This window comes from Chionomys nivalis, chromosome 1 (assembly GCF_950005125.1).
Source record: "Chionomys nivalis chromosome 1, mChiNiv1.1, whole genome shotgun sequence".
Lineage (NCBI taxonomy): Eukaryota > Metazoa > Chordata > Mammalia > Rodentia > Cricetidae > Chionomys > Chionomys nivalis.
The window spans coordinates 121,562,587-121,585,389 of record NC_080086.1 but is presented as its reverse complement, the minus strand read 5'-3'; the positions used below and the strand labels follow the sequence as shown (position 1 = coordinate 121,585,389).

Sequence of the window (22,803 nt, the reverse complement as noted above, 5' to 3'; positions counted from 1 at the left end):
GTAAGCCCCTGGTTCAATCTCTCTTTTATATTAGGAAAGCAGAATATATGCTGTAGCCAAATCAGGCATTCGAATGTCTGAGGCCTTCAATGTGGAGAATGCTAATAAAAGTAAGTGCTTTGCATGCTGCGCTGCGAGTGCGCCTCGAGGATGTGTGCATGCCTTAGTTAAGAGCAGACTGGGGTGCAGCCACCAAGAGGCAGGTGCATATGGCTCTGGGGTGATGAGCTCATCAAAGCCATCAGAATCACAGAAGCAGAACACAGGCGATGATTACCAGGGACTGGGAAACTGGGGAAGGGGAGAGCTCTTGGAGTTTCCAGAGGTCTGTGTCACAACACGGTGGGTAAGCCCCACCCTAGCAAATCACACACTTAAAATGGTTAAGCTGGGGAATTAACTGTTTGTGACAAAAAACAAAAAAAACCACAAAAAACAAAAAACAAAAAAAACGTAATAAAAGGGGTTTTAAAGCTGTATGATTTTGTATTGCTGTTTCACTAGGCAAGACCTTCCTAAATGTCTTTGGAATAATTGGATTATGTAAATGTTCAGGAAATGGTTGCCTGTTTGTCTTAAAACTGGTGATCATCGTATTCAGGGAAAGGCACAAGTACATTCAACCCTGATGGAGACGGTGATCTACTATGTTTTTACCCAAGAAGGCACAGCAGAGAGACATGGGCATTTTATCTGTTTAAAGTTACAAAAAATTACAAACTATTGGTTTCTTTGTCTTTTTCCCATTTCCTTCAATAAATTATTATAAAAACAATTATTCCCACTAGAAAAAAATAAAGCCAACACTTGGTAGGTAGAGGCAGGAGAGGATCTAGAGCTAAAGGCTAGCCTCAGCTACATAGTGGGTTCAAGGCTAGCGTGAGTTACATGAGACTCTCTGCCTCCACCTGACCTCCTACTAACTCACCTAGAGAGGTCACCTTGGCGTTCTGTCATACTTACCTTCTGTTCTTAGCATTCAGGAAAGTCTGTATTACCCATGATCACTGGAGACTCCTGGCAGGGCTTCAGAATGGTGATGTCTTAACACCCAGTTAGAGGCAAGGCTCCAGCCTCGAAGAACATCTTCTAAGGGACCACTTACTGACTCAGTCAGAGGTCATTGGTGTTCAGTTCTTCACAGCTAGGCATGAGTGAGAGGCTAAAGAAATAAAAGCATGGTTCTTGCAGTCAGAGAGCTTACAATCTAGTGGAGGAGCTTCCAACATGAGGAAATAATGGCCCGTGAGAAACAGAAGATCTATAACTGTGTCTGGTGCCTGTCACCCCAGCACTCAGGAGGCTGGGGTAGGAAGATCACTTGCTAGTTTGATGCTGGCCTAGGCTCCACAGTAAGACTCTAAAAATAAAAAAAGTGTCATAATTCATAAAACCATGTGACTAACCACCTGCTAATCTGATTTCTTTTTCATGCGTAGTCATAAGAAATAGGCCAGTGGACTAGATGGAAGGTTTTTCTCTGATGTTGTTTTGCATTTCAGATTCTGCAGCCATGGTTTCCTACTCTGCATCAGGCCTTTATACATCCCTGATATACAAGAATATGACGACCCCGGTGTACACAACGTTGAAGGGGGTAATGATTGCACCTCTCGCTGTTAGACATACGGGTGTCTTCAGGGTGTGCAGGGAAACTCCCTCAAGCTCCAGACCCCGCTTCTAACATCTTACACAGCCTGCCGCCTTTGTAGAGTGTAACAAGGTCACGTTAGTATGTCATAAACAAGAAGTGCTGGAGAGGCCTGGAGAAGACGATGGGGATGTGGTTCCTCCTTACCCCTGCCCCCAACTGTTAGCATTTTATTAATGATGCAATGGAAACTCCCAATTTAGAAAGGTTTGTGTTCCTGCCACGGTCCCCTTTGCCAGAAGAACCTAATTAAAACAAGGGCTGTCAGATATTGACAGTCTTGTGTTTTCAAGAATCTTTTATACTTGTCAAATTCCTAGCTAATTATAATCTAAAGTTTTGAAGACAGATTGTCATGATGTCAAAATATACTATTTCCTTTCTTTAAAATTAGACCAGTGACTATTTTCTATAAAACATTGTATGTCTAAAGAGGACAGAGACTAGAGAATGGATACAGGGGGGCTGTCCTGCTCTTTTTTAGAAGGCGACACAGATAAGTAGCAGTCCTTTCCTGGATGATTCCTCTGGCTCAGAGGAAGAGGACAGTTCCAGGTCCAGCTCCCGGACGTCGGAATCAGACACACGCAGCCGCAGTGGGCCCAGCAGTCCCAGAGCCATGAAACGAGGTGAGGGGGAAAGCGCATGCGTAGAAGGCGACGTCGGCACGTGCTGAACAGTGATTCAGGACTAATCTTAATAGGGTTTCTGAGAATACGCTCTCCAAACCGTAGCGAAATGAGCATTCGCCTACAACTGAGACGTTGGTGTTCTAGCGGTGTTTTTCTGCTTCATTCTCTGGGACCTCACACAAACCACCAGTCTTTCATTAGCACCATCGTCTTACTGTTATTACTGCCAGTAGTGTATCATAATATTATAAAAGGAAATAATGGGCCCAAATGAAGTTTCTTTATTAGTATTTTTTTTTACTTACCTTGCTGCCTAATTTGTGGGATAGACTTATTTACTATATTATTAAACGTCAGAAAACACAGCTACACTTTATGTTGGTTAATCTGATATTAAAGTGGAAAACACTACAACTTGACTTTGTGCATACCTATAACTTTCAACAAATTCTTAGAACTTGTATGTGTGCACACATGGGAAACTCCGAGGGCAGCGCAGGGTTGCTCCCCACCCTGAGACGAGGAATCCCATTGGTCAGGCTTTAGACGCCAGGCTAGCTGGCCCACAAGCTTCTAGGGACCCCTGTCTGCCCCGCTCATCTTATACTGCAATGGCAGGTGCTCACTTCTGTGTCTGGTTTGATGTGGATTTAGGGTATCTGAACTCAGATTCCCCTGCTTCTGTGCAAGCGCTTGATCCGTTGAGCCATCTCCCCAACCCAGCTTCTAGAAAACTGTGTGCACAGGCGGAGTTTACAGAGAGATTGATTCCACTAAGTGGCACCTGTGCTTTAGGAAAGTCTATGTGGCCTTGTAGATGTGTGGATCTTCTAACTGTGTTGTATGGAACCACTGCGGTCTTCAAAGCCTGGGACTTCATCGGAGCCACTACGCTGTCTCTGGGGCAGTGTTTGGGCTCCCACTAGATTCAGTTTCCTTGCTCTAACTTGGTTCTCTGAGACCAATAAGGTGATGTCCCCTCCCTTTTTTTCCCTGAGAATGCAGCTGCTAACTTTCTTTATAATAACTGTCAGGCTACTTTTATATCTTCAATCTCATTTCCTCCTTTCTTTCCCTTTACTCAAGTCTGGCCTCACTGTGGCCCTCTTGTTTACAGATTTAAAAAAAAAAAAACCTATTTTGTTTTGAGACAGAATCTCTTGAGGCCAAACTAACCTTGCACTTGCTCTATAGCCCAAATTGGCCTTATACTGCCTTTCTTCTTGTGTTCACTTCCTGAGTGCTAGGCTTATTTATATGTGCGCACCGTCCTGTTCGACTCCCCACACCTCTGTGTAACTCAGCCGCCTCGCCTTCATCACGCTGCTCAAACATCGCTTCCGCTCTGAGATCCGCCCTGACCACTCTGTTCCGGTTGTAGTTCTTGCCCTCTGTCGGTCGCTCGCTCCTCCCCTGTGCTCCGGTCTGCTCCATACCTCATTTTTGCTGCCCTTACCACCTGTCGGGCATCTCTTTCCCTTCACTGGACTCTGTCCCAAGAGGACTCGAATGTGTCTTTTGTTGTATGTCTTAGGCCGAGCACCTCGGACAGGGCTTGGCACATTTTGGCTTGGGATCTGAGGTTTGCCCTCCAAAATCACCCTGGCCTAGTTATTTGGCTTTGGACAACTCCTCCCATCTCTGGGCTTTCACTCCTTAAACAGTGAGGACATTAGCCAGGGTGACGGCTGAGGTTCCTCGTGGCTGGTGTCTACGTCATACAATTGTTATTTGTCTGAGCCGGTAAGTGACAGCAAGAAGACAGGAGTGGCATTACCGCCACTTCAGTGAACAGGTTTATTTTAAATGCACGATGGCCTAAGGTCTTGACGTCATTTACTATTTATAAATCTCCGGTTGTATCTATAGTCCATGGACGGCTTGTAACTCACAAGACACTTTCTAAAAAAATTAGCTCAATCGTTGGGGAAACGTCCCATTGAGTTTTACTTCACAGTTGTGTGTCTTTAAGTCTTATTGCTTATCTTTCATGGAGGATAGATAAGCCAGTAAGCTGACAAGTAGTTTATTGGATGGTCATGAAAAATGCTGTTGAGGTTCAGCATTTATTTGTCGATGTATGACCATATAAGTACATATATGTGAAATCTTTACTAAAAGATGCATTAGTGGGCTTGCATAATAAATTGTATATGTGAGAACACCCACAATTCCAATCATACCAGAATATTATTCATGTTCTTTGACTTTCTTGGAAATTAGTGTGACAGTTCCAACCCCTTAGTTGCATTTCCTGCATTAGAAGTTCTCCACAGCCAGAGGGATGGAATAAATCTTGCGAAGGGCGGTTTACGATGTAGAAGTTAGCTGCCATGTTTAGGAGAACTCGCAGCTGCCGTTGGCCCACGCCAGGAAGAAAACTGACTCGGTTTGTATCTTTGTTCTCCTAGGCGTGTCTGTCTCTTCCGTGGCGTCGGAGAGCGATTATGCCATTCCACCCGATGCCTACAGCGCAGACTCGGAGTGCTCGCAGCCTGAGCAGAAACTCCCTAAAACCTGCTCGTCCTCCAGTGAGAACGGGAAAAATGTAAACAGTGACTCAGACTTTGAAACATTAATGAATCAGTTAGTTTGACTTCCCAAAGGAAAACAAAACATCATTCTCACATGTTTTTTTTCATTAGGAACCGTTAGAAAAATCTGGCTATCTACTAAAAATGAGCGGGAAAGTCAAGACTTGGAAGCGGAGGTGGTTCGTCCTGAAAGGCGGTGAATTACTTTACTACAAGTCTCCGGTGAGTGGGCAGCGGCCTTTGAGATCTGAATTCCCCTCACTGTGAAACAGACTCTCAGTATTTTCTTTCCCTGTAATACAAAATTAATCGCGGGTCCCGGAGGGATGTCTCGGCACTGGATGCTCTTGCAGAGGATCCTGGTTCCATTCCCAGACCTACATGTTGGGCTCATCTGTAACTCCAGTCCCTGGGGATTTGAAGGACCCTTGTGGCTTGTACAGGCACATGATGTATACCTGTGCAAGGAAAATATCCATACACATAAAGTAAAATTAAGGTTACCACTTGAATTGTGCACTAATGATAGAAAACAGTTCCTGTAGCTGCTGGTATAGCTAATCTGTGCTTGCCTTTCTCCTTTGGTGCAGAGCGATGTAATTCGGAAACCCCAGGGCCACATTGAACTTAGCGCATCCAGCAGTATCTTGAGGGGCGATAACAAGCAAACAGTCCAGGTGCACACCTTTTCCATTTATCATTCTTCCGGTACCATGAGAAACACTTCTCCATTGAGATTGGATTGTTTGATGCCTTTTTATTCACTTTAGAATCACTTTGATACTCATAAGACCTTTTAGTTAAAACTGCACTCAGAGCAAAGTATGGGTATTTCGCACTATGACCTTTCCTTCCTGTGTTCTTCCATGTTTAATCTCCTGGGCATTTCAGCTCTCAAAATGTCAAGCTGTTTTAGGGGAAGGTTATCCAGTAAATGAGTTTCTGAGATGTTTGAAACATAATATTTTTCAGCCAAATTTGAAGCAAGTTTTTAATTAAATACAGGCTGGGAAGATGGACTCTGGCTAGGTCCACTCCTAACATAATACACTATTAAATTCAAGAATGTTTGTATTTTAGTATAGAATTGGATAGTGACAGTTCTCCCATGAACTTCAAAAAGGGAACTCTGTTGGTGCCCAGAGGCACTGCACTGCTGAGTGCTATCAGAAGTGGCTGATGCCCATCTTACCCATAGCCCCGTTCAATTTAAAACATGCTCTTGAGATAGCCTGATATATCTAAATTCGGACACTTTGTTTCTTAAATGTTTCAATAGCCATTATTTTTTTAATCTTGTTCCTGTGGTGGTTAGAAGACATTTGCTAGAAAGGTTCAGGATTGATTCCCAGTAAATTGGAGATGCCTGAGGTTAAAATGGATGAATCGGGAAAAGCTTCAACATATGACTGCAAGAATCAATTGTAGAGGCCTGAAATATTTGGGAAATTGGCAACATGGTTAATTTGAGACTGGACTATTGTGAGTTCTTAGTCACTGGTCACGGGTAGCACCAGGAATTGGTGTGGAAGTTCTTCTCATTTGTTTATAGTTCTTTATCTCGCTGCTGTCCCTAGAAGTCCCCTCTTGCCCTGATAACTTTGTTTGTTTACCATCATCTCCAGTTTCCGTCCAACAGTCAAGAGCTGATCACACTGTGAGGAGAAGAGGAAAGTGTGGCGATTAAAGGTGTAAAACCGTGACCCTAGATTTAATAGTGTGAACAGTCTCAGGCCCACGCGCAAATAAATGATTAAAGGTGTAAAACCGTGACCCTAGATTTAATAGTGTGAACAGTCTCAGGCCCACGGGCAAATAAATGATTAAAGGTATAAACCGTGACTCTAGATTTAATAGTGTGAACAGTCTCAGGCCCATGGGCAAATAAATGATTAAAGGTATAAGCCGTGACTCTAGATTTAATAGTGTGAACAGTCTCAGGACCACAGGCAAATGATTTTAACTCAATGGTCATCATTCTCACACAGTGGCAAAAGAATTCTACATTTCCTTGGAACCAGGGAGTCTATGTAATGTGTTTGCTTTCCTGACAGTAATGATGTTTGACTGGACAAGGACTAAGTCACCATTAGTGCCTCTCCGGTTATTCCTTCTCCCATTCTAGCTGACCACAGAGAAACACACATATTATCTGACTGCAGATTCTCCCAATATATTGGAAGAATGGATTAAAGTGTTACAGAATGTTCTGCGAGTACAAGCTGCTAATCCTCTTTGCCTACAGCCTGAGGGCAAACCAACAGCCAAGGGATTGCTCACCAAGGTAGGTCTCTGTATGTACAGCAGCATCCTAGGAAGCTGCTTTGGTAAGCTCCATGCATCATGAATAATGGGGTTCAGATAATAATATGCATTTAATATTTTGTTTTGGGGTGGGAAGGGTGTTTTTAAGTATACTGCCCAAAATGGGAGAAGGGATCTCAGAGATGAAAGAAAGATAAATTTGGCCACGTGCAAAAATATAAATAAAAAAATTAGGTCATTGAAAAGTGTGAAACCCAGTTAATACTTTTAATATGCAGTAAGCTTGGGCTGGTAAGATGGCTTAACACATGGAAGTGTTTGCTGCCAAGGCTGAAGACCTGAGTTTGATCTCTAAAACCCGCATAGTGGGAGAGAACCAGCTCCCACCAGTTTCTCTGACCTTCATATATGTGCTGCAGCGCATGCACACACACACACACACACATACACACACACACATGCTCACCCGCATACACGCACACACACACGTTAAATAGATAATAGCATAAAAATATTAAACAAGCCTTTTCTTTTTGTTTGTTTTTCAAGACAGGGTTTCTCTGTGGCTTTGGAGCCTGTCCTAGAACTAGCTCTGTAGACCAGGCTGGCCTCGAACTCACAGAGATCCGCCTGCCTCTGCCTCACGAATACTGGGATTAAAGGTGTGCGCCACCACTGCCCGGCTCTTAACAAGCCTTTTCTAATCAGTAACTAAAGAGTGGATACCAAAACCTGAAGGGCACAATGGAAGAGGAGTAGATACGGTAAAGCTGAGAAGGAACAGAAAAGACCAGCAAGTAGAGCAGAAATCAGCTTGCTATCTCTAAGAATTTTTAATGCACATTGATATAAGGAATATCATTTTAAAAATCTGCTTAAAAGTAAGACTTTAAAGAAAATTGAAATCCAGTATCGAAATGCACTTCAGTTTGCAAGAGTGCCACTCTGGAACACAGTTTGCCAGTGCCCTTGTTCAAATGTTAACTCACTAATTTTGAATGAACAGACAGATGAATATCAACTTTCTTTGTGAGTGTGTACAAGTGTGTTTGTATGTGTGCATGTGCGTGTATGTGTGTGTGCATGTATGTGAAGTCAGAGGTCAACCTCAGTGTTTCTCGGGAGCCGTCCATCTTGTTTTTTCCTTCATTTAAAAAAATTTTGCATTTATTCATATTATGTGCACCTGAGAGTGTGTGTCGGGGGAAGATGTCACTGCAGCTGTGTGTGGGGTCAATGCATTGTCACGTGCACCTGCAAGTGTGTGTCAGGGGGAAGATATCACCGCAGTTGTGTGTGGGGTCAATGCATTGTCACTTAATGATACTCCTATATCACTAAATACTTGCTTGTGGGAGACAGATATGTCCTTCCACCATGTGGGCTCTGGGATTTAATACAGAGCACTAGGCTTGGTGACAAGTGTCTTTACCCACCAAGCCATGTCACCAGCCTCAACTTGTCCTCTCAGAGCTTTACTGGGCTGCCTGGCCAGAGCCCTGAGGGGTCCTCTTTCGCAGCACTGGGATTAAAAGCACACCACCGTTCCTCACTTTTTCTGTGGGTGCTTGGATTTGAACTCAGGTCCACTTTACTGACTGAGCATGCTTCCTTAGCCCAAATATCAACTATTTTTAAAAGACACCATTCGGGGGCTGGTGTGATGATGGTTTAGCAGGTAAAGGCACTTGTCACCAAGCCTAATGGCTTGAATTCAGTCTCTGATATCTGCATGGTGGGAGAAAGAACTGTCTCACACAAATTGTCCTCTGACCTCCACCCATACATCCAGATAAATAAATAATTTTTAAATGAGTATAAAGCATTTTTTTAAAAAATTCCATTTGATTCAATTCTTTCTGTTCAAAGAATGTATCCTTTGAAAGTGATCTGAGTTTGCAGATTTTATTGTTGGAATGTTTAGCACGTGTTCTGTCTTCTCTGTTTGAATGTGAAGACTAGGGTGACGGATAGTTGGCATAGTCTGGAATGCACGAGTCAGAAGTAGAGTGACTTTGAGATATGTTTACTGTGACTCTATTGAGATACAGAACTTTTGTGTGTGTGGGGGGGGTGTGCTTTTCAAGACAGGGTTTCTCTGTGCGGTCAAACACAGAGGTCTGCCTGCCTCTGCCACCCAGCTGCTGGGATTTAAGACATGCCTATGATGGAGATGTTTATTGCTGCAGAAACAATATTTGCATAGCATGGTTTATAATCAAGAAAAATTGCAATCAGCTTACATGTGGGGTTGGGAGTAGCTTAAGTAAAATCCTGTGTGTGGTGATCCTTCTAACATCACAAGAGCTCTGACGCTTCAGGATGTGTGATGTGCCGTCAGGTGACAGGCACAGAGGAGCACTGTTATTACCCTTTGTACCCAGAAGCAAATGCCTGAAGAGGATGCCAAGCAGATCGGTTAGTTCCATGTGGTTTTATTATGTTTGGGGAATTTTGTTAACTATTTCAGACTGGATACTAATTATTAACTGCTCAAGCATTCACTGAAAACAGCACCATTTCCCTCCTTTTCTGTAAGATTGCTTCAAATTAGCTGAGCTTTTAGCACTGTCCATTCCCATGAAATGAAAAATAGTTTTGTTCTACATGTCAGCTCCAATAACGGTCCCTTACAATATACAGACACTAACAGAACGCCAGTGCAGTCAGCGCGTCTGCTATGTTCATTGCAATCAAACGATCTGGCAAAAGTGTACGTAGGGTGACGTCAGTGCGTCGAGTGACGTCAGCACGTAGAGTGACGTCACCGACTTGGTGCAATTCACGACTCTGGTCGCCTCGACAGCGACCTGTAAAGGACAGAGCCACTTACTGTTAGAAATTTTTAAAACATCCTGTTGGTCACTTTTGAGATGACACAGTAAATATCTACAAATCCATGATGATATGCTTGCATTCTGTTTAAGAAGTGAAATTTTACTGCGCTGTCATTGATATCTAATGGGAATGTGGGCAGGTGGTATTCAGTAATAGTTACAAAATCTTACCCACTGAGGTAACACTGGGCACCAGAAGAAAGATTTCACAAGTGTATTCAACAGAGACATGTGATGTGTTTGCGTGTGTGTGTGTGTGTGTGTGTGTGTGTGTATGTAAGCTAAAAGTTTATGTCAGGAGTCTCCTCAATCGCTGTCCACCTCATTTATTTATTTGTTTGTTTATTTGTTTGTTGAGTTCTGTTCTATCACTGAGCCTGGAGCTGACAGACTTCTGGACTGATTGACCAGCAAGCTTTAGGGCTCTTCCTGTGTCTGCACCCCCAGCATCAGGCTTTCAGGCAAATATGCCTCTCCTGGTCTTTCTCATAGGTACTATGGGATTGACCTTGGGTCCTCACACTTGCTGTGACAAACACTTTGCTGAATGAATCATCTCAGTCTTGTTTATTTCTTTTCTGGTAAAGTATTTCATTACCATTCAAACATTTACTTTATTATCGGGAACTTCCTTGCATTGTGGAAAATATTCTTTTAAAAATGAATACAATGCTAGGCTAAAGCCATTCACTCTAGAATTCATAACCACGAGCTTTCCCCCTTGTTTCAGAGAAATCGTATAGTAAACTCTTGAGTTTAATAGAAAAAAAGGTCTTGGCTAACAGTTGCTTTTCTTCCGGGCTAAGTTTCTGTTTGGTCGCTTGCTGCTCATTTTATCGGGGTGGTAATGTCAGCTTCTGCTCATATCGCGCACACACATATATACCACTTTCCTTTCCAAAACTGGCATTTTGTTTATTTATTGTGTGTATGTGAATTTAGGCACATACATGTCACCGCAAGCACGTGGAAGTCAGAGGGTATATTAGTTATGGTTCTATTGCTATGATAAGACAACATGACCAAGGTAACTTAAACAGAAAGTGTTTGATTAGGGCTTGTCTAAAGTTTTGGAGAGGCTGGTCCGTGATGATCATGGAGGGCAGCAGGTGCACTATAGCAGTGGGTCACACCTCACCTATTGTCACAGGAGGGGGTGTCAAATAGCCCTTTCACAGGGTCACCTAAGACCATCAGAAAACAACGCTACTTACATTCTGACTCCCAGCAGTAGCAAAATTACAGTTATGTAGCAACACAATATAATTTTATGGTTCAGGGTCACCACAGCATGAGAAACTGTATTAAAGGAAACGCCACTGTTTCCAGTTTGTAAAGATATCTTACCTAAGAAACATTACGGACTAGCAAGATGGCTCATCGAGCAAAGGTGCTTGCCACGCAAGCCTGGCAACCCGAGTTCAATCCCCGGAACCCGGGGAAAGGTGGGAGTTACCTCACAAAGTTGTCCTCTGACCTCCGCATGGACCTCATGACTGTATATCCACACCCACCCACCATATACTCTCACACACACGACAATAACTGGGAGCCTAGGAGGCAGCAGAAGAACCTACATTGGAGGAGAGAGCTGGATGGGAAAGCAGGGTTTGGGGACTTGGCATCATTTAAGTAACTGTTAGAGCAATAAAAATGAGAGAAGACATCCAGAAAAAATTAATGTAGACTTTTAGAGCAAGGGAGTGGAACATCCAAAATGTAGGGATGTAGGGGCATGGATGAAAACTCCTGAGGGTACTGTCATGGAGCCTGGCAGTGGAGCTCTTGAGCAGGAGGGTGAGGTCTGTGGGTCATGCTCAGAGAGCACGGTGGGGTGGAGGGGAAGTAGGAGGCATGAGTAGGGGGAGTTTACGAGCTCTCTGTACTCTCCAGAACACCAGAAAGAATCCAGCTGGGCTGACCGTGGAGTCACAAGAGGATGAGAAAGGCATGTGCCCTGTGTTATAAGCTGAGGGAAGAAGCTATGAGACCTGGGAGATTAAGCATAAGACCCTGACATGAGTGGGCGGGAATTGTGGAAAGGCACGAGGAAGGGCTGGAAGGAAGTAAAGAGCAGTGTGGACGGGTATCTGCTTTCGAGGGGTATGGAGTGAGGTCGCTTATACTGTCCTTGGTTTCCTTGGTCTCCCCAAGACAAAGGTGCTCCTGAGAGTGGAAAGGACTGGGCGTAGTCACTGAGGATGTGTGTAGCCAGAGACATTGGGTGTTTATCCGTGTTGCCAAGGGCTCACAGAGCTGTGCTGTTTAGAGTTTGTGTTCTTTTTCTCTGGTGTCTTCAGTGCCCATATTAGAAGCAGAGACTTTACAGTGTGGGGACAGGAGCATAGTGACTTTTTCTGACATCATCGTATATAAAATTTCAAATGTGAAATGATTTGGAAGAATTTTTACAATAAACACTGATATATCTACCTCCTGGATTCTACAATTAACGTTATACTTGTTTATCTTCATGTGTACCAAGGTGATGGTTTGAAGGGTATATTTTATTTTAACATTTTGAATAACCCAAAGTAAAGGTTATAATATCTCTTCAAAGATTCACCATCCACTCTCAAGAGTTGTTAACAATGGTTAAGACCATCTCAGATAGCGTTCTCCTTTCTCACACCCTCCACAGGGCTATTCAAGGCAAGTGGAGGTGAAGTCACGTTGAATGGATTTGTTAGGAGCATAGGAATGTGATTTGCTCATGGACCCTGGAGCAAGAATTGTTTTGTGATCAAACACGGGATCCCAGGTTGGCAGAGAAGGGAGAAAAGCCAGGCAGGGAGGGAGAAACTAAGAGATACTTGGATCAGGGGAGTCGAACCAGGAAGCAGGTCCAAGAACAGCAGTGTGAGAGGGCTGGGGAGTGCAGAATGTAAGTGACAGAAGTGGGTGCTTTCCAGTGTGGAACAGAAGAGTTAGGGTGTGAGGACAGGGGCTTGGAAACATGAAACCCAGCAGTTCATTGGAAATGGACGAGCACAGCTGAAGAGATGCTTCAGAGGCAGGAGGGCGAGGGCCGGTGAGCCACGCTGTCTAGGCCCAAGTGCTGGCTCTGCTACTCACCACCCACGTGACCAGGAATAAGTTACGTTACTTACAGGCCCTGTGCCTCAGTGTCCTTATCTGTGAAAGGGGAAATAACCATAGTGACAACCCCTGAGGGTGTTGAAAACATGAAATATACTTCATTTCAACATATAAAGTGCATTCAGACAGTACCTGACACATCAAAAGCACTTAAAATGCTAGATATTGTGACCGGAGTCATCAAGGCTGGTGACATTATAGGGATGAGATGACAAGGGAAGAGAGGAGACTGGGAACTTGTGTGCTGACATAGGCTTAGAGGAAAGTCTATATTATTTGCTCTTCAACTTTTAACACCACTGATATGCAAGGCTTCTGTTACCAAGGCAAAGGCAAGAGTGAGTTTTTAAGTGATTTGGTTTGCCAAGCCTTTGAGGTCGTCTTTACATCTCCAAAAGGACTTATCTTTTATTTTTTGCTTTTTGTTTTTGAAACAGGGTTTCTCTGTCGCTTTGGAGCCTTTCCTGGAACTATCTCTGTAGACCAGGCTGAACTCGAACTCACAGAGATCCGCTTGCCTCTGCCTCCCGAGTGCTGGGATTAAAGGTGTGCGTCACCATGTCCCGGCTTTGTCTAGTATTTTTGTCTGGTATGACATGCTTCGTTAAAATGTTTTCAGAACCGGAGTTTGAAGAAATCTAATGTAAGGTGTGTGTTTACATTCTAAAGTGCAGCTTTTACAGGACTTGGTGAGGCTCTCCACTTACTTTTAGTTTAGACGCAGTCATTGTTCTATTTTAAAAATAAATCATTTCCAAAATACATGACTTCTTTCGGAGCTGTTTAGAAAGAGCGGAAACAGTCCTGCAGAGCACTGTTGAAAAACCCAGGATATTCCTCTGGAAATATAGCTTTCCAAATTTAATTTAACTGAGGCATGCCTTGCCAAATAAAACTTTTTGTTGTTGTCTTTGTTTTGAAACGACCTTTCTAAATCCATCAAAACATTAGTGGCAGAGCTATTTGTTTAAACCATTGCTTCAAAATCCAAAGGGCTAGCTGGTTTTGTGGGTTTCACAGAGTCCATGTGTTTGGCAGTTTATATAGAAGGAAGGAAGTATTTATTGCAGCTACTATTATGTTTTATTTATGTATTGTCTCATTTGGTCACATGATAACCCAGGGAGGGGTACAATAATCCAGTGTTGTAGCAGGGTAAGTCACTTGCCTGAGGACAGAAGAGTGTGAAGGAGAAAGAGAGAGAGAGAGCAAGCGAGCGAGCTGCCAATGCCAGGGAAGTGGAACAGCAGGGTAGGTTCAAACAAGCACAAAATATTCTAGAGTGGAGTAATTGGGCTTTATCTTAGGCTTGCCCCTGGTGGGAATGGGTTTCTTCATGTTCTGGCAGAATGGAGGAGCAGTGGTGTGTGTCTGGTGTAGACCTTCAGTGACTGTACCCGCGCAGGACTAGTGCAGGCTGGAACTCACAGTCCAGCGCTAGCTACAAAAGCCACCGGGTCTGACTCCTTCACGATACTCACCTCACCAGATGATAGTGTTATCAGCAAAGACTGTGAGCTCTTGCAGAGGAGGCCGTGTCGTGTTCACATCGGTCTCTCCCGTTTTAACCTCTGGCTCCACACAGTCAAGGGCTAGAGGCAGATTCTGTCTCTGCCACTTACTGTGGACCTGAGTGGAATGGGTCTCAGCCTCAGCATAGTGGCAGCCTTTGACAGCATTGCGTCATTCGCCTGCTTCCTTCTAGAGAAGGCAACACATTTTTGTTTTTTTAATCACAAAATCACTAGAATTCTTCAGGTTTTGATAATTTCTTTGTTTGACCATTAAAATGCCAACCCAGAGAGGCACTGGGTTATTGGAAATCTTTGAAATAAGGAAACTAAGAAATAAATCTAATTGTGAAATTGGCTCCTGATCCTAGTCCTAAAACATGAATGTTTTCAACCTTCCTAGTGTTGTGACCCTCATGTTACAGTGACCTCCAACCATAAAATTATTTCTGTTGTGACCTCGGAACTGTAACTTTGCTACTGTTATGAATTGTAATGTAAATATCTGTGCTTTCCAATGGTCTTAGGCGACCGCTATGAAAAGGTCATTTGAACCCCCAAAGGGGTCTTGACCCACTGGTTGAGAAGAGTCAGAAGCATTGTCTGTGACACACAGCAAACTCTCAGGAAGTGTTGTGTGGTGGGCTGGGCTGTGTGATTGCTGTCAGCCGCTGTCAGAGGCAAATCTTGGCAGCGTTAGAGCAGTCCACTCAGATATCCCTTCCGCCTTGAGCAAACTGCACACCTGAAGAGCATCACAGAAAATGTGTAAACTGTACTGCAATTTTCCAGTCTTCCAGACTGCACTTTAATCCACTGAAATATAATTTCAGGTAAAACACGGCTACTCTAAGAGAGTCTGGTGTACGCTTGTTGGGAAGATCTTGTATTATTTTCGCAGTCAAGAGGATAAGGTATGTATGTGTCTTAATATCCCAATGAGAGAAAGAACTTTGCTTGTGGTGACTTTTCTGTTGCTAGGCAAAAACTGGGATTTGGGGGAATTTTTGGTAATTTTTGCCAGTATATTTATAACTGGGGTAATAACTTACCCTTGATTGTAAATTTTTGCTCAGTGATTTTTCACCCACCACCCTTCGTAAGAACCGGAAGAGCAAAGCTTTCTTTTATTCCCCTCAAGCCTTCACTTTGCCATGCTCCCCAGTGTTCTGACAGATTAGATGAAGCCAGGAACAGCCAAGAAGGACAGCCAGGGGAGGAAAAAGAATCCGGGCTGTCAGGTCCTCGGATGCCCGGATACCGTTCATCTGTTTGTCCCTCTGTGTTCTGTCTTCCCACTTCTACATTATTACCTCCAGGAACGTGAGCAACCTTCACTTTGGAGGTAGAAAGATGGGCCGTCTGTCAAAAAGGAAATGGCCACCAGTCATTGTAGGTGCTCAGTAGTACCACCTTAATATCACCATGACTACACGGAGTTAGCCACGCTGTGTGGGCCACATGTAAATAATGGTATTAGCGCCATGCAACAGCAGCCCGCAGCTGGTTTGTTAATGATACTAGACTTGGTCCTGTGACCATATGGGTCAGTTATATACCTGGTCCCTTTTCACAGGCTGTGCTTTCAGGTCTACCAGCTGTATTTAATATATGGGCCATTGTTCCCTGCATTGCTTGTGGGATGAGGTTCGTCAGAAATATGTATATTAGCTGAGCGTAGTGGCGCACACCTTTAATCCTAGCACACAGTAGGCAGAGGCTAGCAGATCTCTGAGTTCGAGCCCAGCCTGGTCTACAAAGAGATTTCCAGGACAACTAGGGCTGTCACAGAGAAACCCTATCTCAAAACAAAACAAAAGAAAAATAGAAAAAGAAAAGAAGATTGAAGTTTTGATATGGAATTGGGGACACATGACACACGTTGGGGGAACCTGTCGGAAGGTTCAGTAAGAGAGTTATCTTCAGAGAAGTTGAGGGGCTAGAGAGGTCAGGGGCGTGTCCCTAATGGCCTTCTCCTTTGGGATATGTCCCACTCTCTCAGCTTTACAGAAGCTCTAGACACGTCACAGCAGCTGGGGACCAAGCCCCAACACATGGGTCCTCGGGAACGGTACTTCATATCCAAGCCAGAACATACAGTGAATCCCATGACGCAATAATAACTGATTTAAATGTTGAGGTGACAAAGACTAGGATGTCATGGGGCTGCTGTGCCCGGAGCTCCTGATTAGCAGAGTACTGTTCTGTTTTATAGTAGAATTCATTTTCTTCACATTTTTAAAAACCTGCTTTTTATTATCAGTGTGACCTTTTGCCTGATTATTTTCCTCTTTTCCTACTCTTTTCCCAAAAGTGTAGATAAGTTTACATTTTTCTTTAGAAGTACACTCTGTTTAGTTCTCAGAATAATAGCTGCTCTGTGAATTTATTACCCATTTACGGAGTAAAGACTCACACTGTGGGGCTGGGGAGCTAACACAGCAGTTAGCAGGACTGGATGCTCTTCTAGAGGACCTGGCTTTGCTTCCCAGCACCCACATTGAGACACTCATCACCTGTAGCTCCGGTTCCAAGGAGCCTGACACCCCCTTCTGCCTCTGCTGGCACCTACTGACATGGTACACACAGAGAGAGACACACACACATACACAGGAAATAGAAATAATTTCTAAAAAGTGTTAAAACTACATTCCATGTGAACGATAACATGTTTAATTAAATCATCTTTACTATATTACCCAGCTACCAGGTGGGTGTTATTTTGCTTTCTGTGCACTATCCCAGTAAGATGTCGCTTTTCATTGGCTTCTAAACGAAGTGTAAATGTAGCCATGTGACTGTCTGTAACAATGTCCCAGGCAGAAGGAGCACCCACTGCAAAGGCCCCGAGGCAGGAGCATGCCTGCTGTGTTTAGAAAAGGGGGGTGTGTTGCCGGGCGGTGGTAGCGCATGCCTTTAATCCCAGTACTCGGGAGGCAGAGGCAGGCGGATCTCTGGGAGTTTGAGGCCAGCCTGGTCTACAAGAGCTAGTTCCGGGACGGGCACCAAAGCTACAGAGAAACCCTGTCTCGAAAAACCAAAAAAAAAAAAAAAAAAAGAAAAAAAAGAAAAAAGAAAAGAGGGGTGTCCATGCAGCTAGACTGGAACATCTTTGGAAAAGACTAGTGAGAGGCGAGGTGAGGGCTGTGACAGGGACTGAACCACACGAGTCCTAGTAGGTCAAAGTGAAATGCTGGGTTTCTAAGGGAGACAAAATTTTACCTCTGTGTTGGTGGGGTTTTCAGTAGGCCTCAGAATTAAACTGGCACGGGACACATTATAGGAGAAAAGTGTACAAATGTATTGGATGTACGTTGTGTAGGGCACACAAGGCTTTGTCCGGAAATGAAGACCCTATGAAGCTGGACACCTAGGAAACTGAACAAAGAGCAGTAACGTGAGAAAACAGGGCAAGGCCCAGGGACAGGTTGTTGTAGCTGACTGGGTGGAGAAGCGCCTACCAGGATAGGCGGGGCTGAACAGGAGTTTCTGTATAAGCTTCCCGTCTTGATGCTAGATTGTTTAAGCTTGTTACGAAAAGCATCTTCCATATGGGGCTTTAATCTCCTGCCCTGAAGGAAAAAAGGGGGGAGACAGAGTGCCCCCCCTTGCACCTGCGTTTTTGTTTCACTTTGAAAATAGCTATAGTTCAAAATAAACTTTAGGCCAAAGAGGTGTCTTTTGGCACGCTGTGTCCTGCCGCCTCCAGCTTTACTGAATGAGACGAGACACACTGGAGGATTTTTGAACAGAGCCAGCACAGTCTTTCCTCTGTCTCTCAGGACATGAGGCGTCTATGTAGAAACAGGCTGACGGGAGTGAGGAAGATTCTAATTAGGAGACGGTTAGCCTGATCCGGTGCAGGGAGAGCTGTGGTCGGTGGCGGCTGTGGCACACTCAGGGGAGACCATACCTTTCCGAAGACTTGTTGACAGAATTTATGTCAGGGAGAGAAAGGGGTCAGTGACGCTGTCAGTGGTTTTGGCCCCAACTTTTGGAAAGAAGAAGTCACCGAGTGCGGTGGGGCAGGCTGGGAGGAGCAGGTGGTTGAGGTGGACGTGTTGAAGGGAGTTTGAAACGCTGTTCGACATCCGAGCCCAGATCATGTGTCTGGAGTTAGGCATTCGGGAGTAGCTAACATCTGCCGGGACTAAAGCCATGAGCTTGGATGAGATCACCCACCGTGTGTGTAGGTGTTCAGGACAAAGAGTCCAAGCACAGAGCCCTGGAATGCATCATAAAATGGATGATAGCTCATGTCTGTGTTTAGAACGGGCTTTTTCAAAGAATTGCAGCCAAGGCAGCATGGGATGAATGCCTGTAATCTCGGGATCCAGGGAGTTGATGCAGGGGGATAACTGCAGTGCCTGGATATGTAGTGAGGCATTGCCTCAACACACTTCCCTCTCCTGACCCCCCCCCCCAAATTCTTGCTATTGCAAACCTGGTCAGATGTTTAAGAAGTTATAAATCTGAAGAATGCTCTGTGATGTTCTTTACTAACATAAAAGTTTTAAAACATGCTAAATAACCAGCGTGGAAGACATGTTTATATTAGTCAGTAAACGAATAGGTAAAATTTAACAAAGCTACTTGTAGGACAGTTTTCTTACCCTTATATTGCAATGGAAGAACCACTGATTTTCTCCAGGACGCGTTCCACCCTTTGATAAGTAGTCTGAGAACATTAGACATTTATGAGACCTGAGGTGACCTTCATGTCAACTGCCTGGTTAATTTTCCTGTGAACAATATGGAGCCTGTGTCTACACTTTACCTTTTGATCTGCTACCCCTACCAAACCTCTCGTCAGTTCAGTGAGGAACACTGAATCCACGGGGTATTTTGGCTGTAGTATTGCTAGATCAGGAATCAGTCACTAACCTGACGCACAAATCCTTGCTCGTTTTCTCCTCAAGTGTTAAATGCCCTCTCCTCACTTGCTTGTTGCATGTCACAGTTGGGGTTTCTGCTCGTTGCTGTTACGTTTGTAACAAAGTGGAGAATCAGATTTCAGTGAGGCATTCATATTTTTTTTAAGCGTGCCTTTTAAAAGGAAGAAGGCAGAGGACCATTATAGCTTCCTGACCATTGCTAACCTTTGCTTCAGTTTCCTCTAGGTCAGATCAAGCTCTGGGAGGCCAAGGTGGAGGAGGTGGACAGGTCCTGTGACTCAGATGAAGACTATGAAGCCAGTGGGCGTTGTCTGCTCTCCACCCACTACACCATCGTTATCCACCCCAAAGATCAAGGCCCGACATACCTGCTGATCGGGTCCAAGCACGAAAAGGTGGGTAGAGCCTTGGGGTTGGTCCGCAGAAATTCAGACTTCCTACTCGGGGTATTAATGATTTCAAGCCAATTTTGTGGAAATTAGAACAGATGGGGGGGGCTTTAATTTCTGTTTTATGCGATTCTCTGGAAGGGAACCTCATGCCAATCTTCAATCTGTTGACAGAAGCTGTGCCAAGATTGAAATTAATGGTGACTGTGGGGGACAAAAAGACTCTATGTTTAAAAATTGTGTCCCTCAGGGCTGGAGAGATGGCTTAGTGGTTAAGAACACTGACTATTCTTCCAGAGGACCTGGGTTCAACTCCCAGCACCCACATGGCAGCTAACAACTGTCTGTAACTCCAAGATCTGACACTCTCATAAAATATACATGCAGGCAAAATACCAAATGCACATAAAATAAAAATTATTTTTTTAAAAAAAAAGTTTGACCCTCACAGCATGTACATTCTTGGTGAATCTAAAGCCTCTGACACTTTCTGTTCTTTTTTTTTTTCCGGTTAAAAACTCTAGTTTACAGACAACAAAAAGTGAATAATTAATTAAATTTGCTATATATTTATAATTATATACAATAAAGGAAGAACCACAAACTGATGGGAAGAAAGTATTTCTTGTATTTATTATATATAATAGTATATAGTATGTTTATTGTATTTTGATGAAATTAACTATTAAGGAAAACATTAACTTTTAATCTTACACATTTGACAAAGAGTAATTTCCAGGTGAATTTAAAGAGCTTAAAGAATTTGGTGTTGCGAATTAGGTCGGTCTGTTAAATAACCAGGCCAGCTCAGGAATAACAATTATACTTTAATGGTTATAAGGGGAAACTCACTCACGGTACAAGAGTGGGAGGTTCAACTTCCTATCTGCCCACGCAGCTGGGTCCTCCCAGTTTTTCTTTCTGTGCCCCAGGTAGCCACGCCTTAACTAGGTATGATTGGTTGACAGAGTTTCCCCATCATCTCCCCTTTTGTCTAAACAAGATCGATTCAAACCCAATACAACTACATACAATAGAAACAGATAGCAAATATAAAATTATAACCAATAAACAATATTAAGCAAGGAATGCATAACAAAAGTTTTACTAAACATTCTATTTCAAGGAGTCTAACTATTGCATTGAAATTAACCTTGGCTAAATCATGAGGAAGGTAACTACAATTATCTAATCTTCAACTCCATCAAAGATGTGAGAAGGGAAACAATATTACTTGAGTGAACAGGAAGTGCAATCGAGAAACTTCCAAAATGTGCAACACAGAATATGGCATTTAAAATGTTTTAATAACTTAGGGTTTTTCATGACAATGAGACACATCTGCTCCTGGCAGCACCAATCTACTTCAAGAGGAAGATGGGCATCGAAGAGGATCCTTATGGAGTTTGATAGCCATTTGGGCAAGAAACTGCTCTTGCCTGGACTGTTGCGTAAACTGGACACGAAGAACCCAGAGAGAGAAAGGACTGCTAAAGTTGCCTAAAGGGGAGATGATCCTTCAGGGCTCCTGATTCATGAAAGAGTCTGCGAGACATTCTGCAGGATACAAAAGAAAGTGACTGAACTGTCTTTGAAATTTCCTGCTTCATGGAAAAGTCTGCTGGATACTATGGGCCTGAAGGCTGAAGATGGATGCCCCAACAGTACAGAAGAACTTTGGGTTACTGTACAGGCAGCGAGATGTCTCTGTCATTTCTAGAGTTTTGGAAGTTGCTTACTTCTTGTTTACTTAGGTAATATTATATCCTTCTGGAGTCTTTGAAAGATATGAAGAATGCCTATCTAACTGAAATATATCTCTATATATCTAGAAAATCTAACTAACATGACTACAAACTTGATTATTATCGGTTGATTATCCATTAACAACCTGTATTTTCTAATATTACATTACATTTTTAAATGAACTACACAATCACAATACCTTAATCAAGAGCAGAAATACATACACATATAACAAGATTGATCTTAAATTTATATCAATAAACCAAGATTTATACCAATGCAAATTATTCATCTCTATATCAATTTAATGAACTTTTTGGTTTAAAAAAGATCTTATCTTAGCTGGGCTATGGTGGCACACACCTTTGGTGGATCTCTGTGAGTTCAAGGCCAGCCCGGTCGACAAGAGCTAGTTCCAGGACAGACTCCAAAGCTACAGAGAAATCCAGTCTTGAAAAACCAAACCAAACAAACAAAAACTCTTATTTCATCTCTGACTAGAAAGTGCTTTCTAAGAAAAATACACATGTAAGAAACTCCAGTGGCAGTGGCTGATAAACCTGGACTTTACACATTCAAAATCCAGGGTTCAGTAACTAAGAGCTTGCTGCTCTTGCACAGTACCCAGCTTTGTTTCTCGGAACCCACACAGAGGTTCACAACCTTCACAATGATCTGTAACTTCTGCCTCAAGGCCTCTGATGCCCTCTTCTGGGCTCCAAGGGCACGAGTAAATTTTTAATAATTAAAATCCTTTCTATCAAATAAAATCATAAATGCAGCTAGAATACATTACAAAAAACTCAGAACTATTCTGTGCATGGCCACCGTGTCTTTAAAATACAAGTAATAAATTCTTACTCTTGGTAGTTGTGTTTTGAACACACGTATCAGGCAAAATGTGCCATAGACCTCTTTATCATTATGGATACTAACTGCAGAAGATGGTTTTATTCCATTTCCAGAAGGAAAAACAGAAGTACTTGCCTGTTGAAGTGTAGACCTACTTCTCTGTTTCTAGAATCTAGGCTCCCAGACATTTGCTTCTATTGCTTCCCGTTTGATTAAAAAACAAAACAAAACAAAAACCCCTATATTTCTATTAGAATAATGAGAGGCGGCCCACTGAAGAGCTTACTAAGGTAGTTAATGATTAGTAATTGTAATTTAGCCTCTTCTATAACCAAAGAGATGGAAATAGTAAGAAATGACAAATTTTCAAATCATCAAAAGATTTAAAAATT

The 22,803-nt window shown here is 43.2% G+C and overlaps 1 protein-coding gene across 2 annotated transcripts in view; it reads left to right on the top strand.

Annotated features, from left to right (window-relative positions):
• Positions 1-22,803, top strand: part of Plekhh2 (pleckstrin homology, MyTH4 and FERM domain containing H2) — a 115,027-nt gene that overhangs the window by 60,186 nt on the left and 32,038 nt on the right. Inside the window, exons 9-17 of one of the 2 annotated variants that reach the window (XM_057782387.1) lie at positions 35-110; positions 1,503-1,597; positions 2,136-2,280; positions 4,695-4,831; positions 4,929-5,039; positions 5,408-5,494; positions 6,943-7,101; positions 15,363-15,443; positions 19,640-19,819. In XM_057782387.1, the coding sequence (XP_057638370.1) occupies positions 35-110; positions 1,503-1,597; positions 2,136-2,280; positions 4,695-4,831; positions 4,929-5,039; positions 5,408-5,494; positions 6,943-7,101; positions 15,363-15,443; positions 19,640-19,819 (1,071 nt within the window). The remainder of the gene's footprint in view (positions 1-34; positions 111-1,502; positions 1,598-2,135; positions 2,281-4,694; positions 4,832-4,928; positions 5,040-5,407; positions 5,495-6,942; positions 7,102-15,362; positions 15,444-19,639; positions 19,820-22,803) is intronic. The other variant, XM_057782394.1, reaches the window with a different exon arrangement.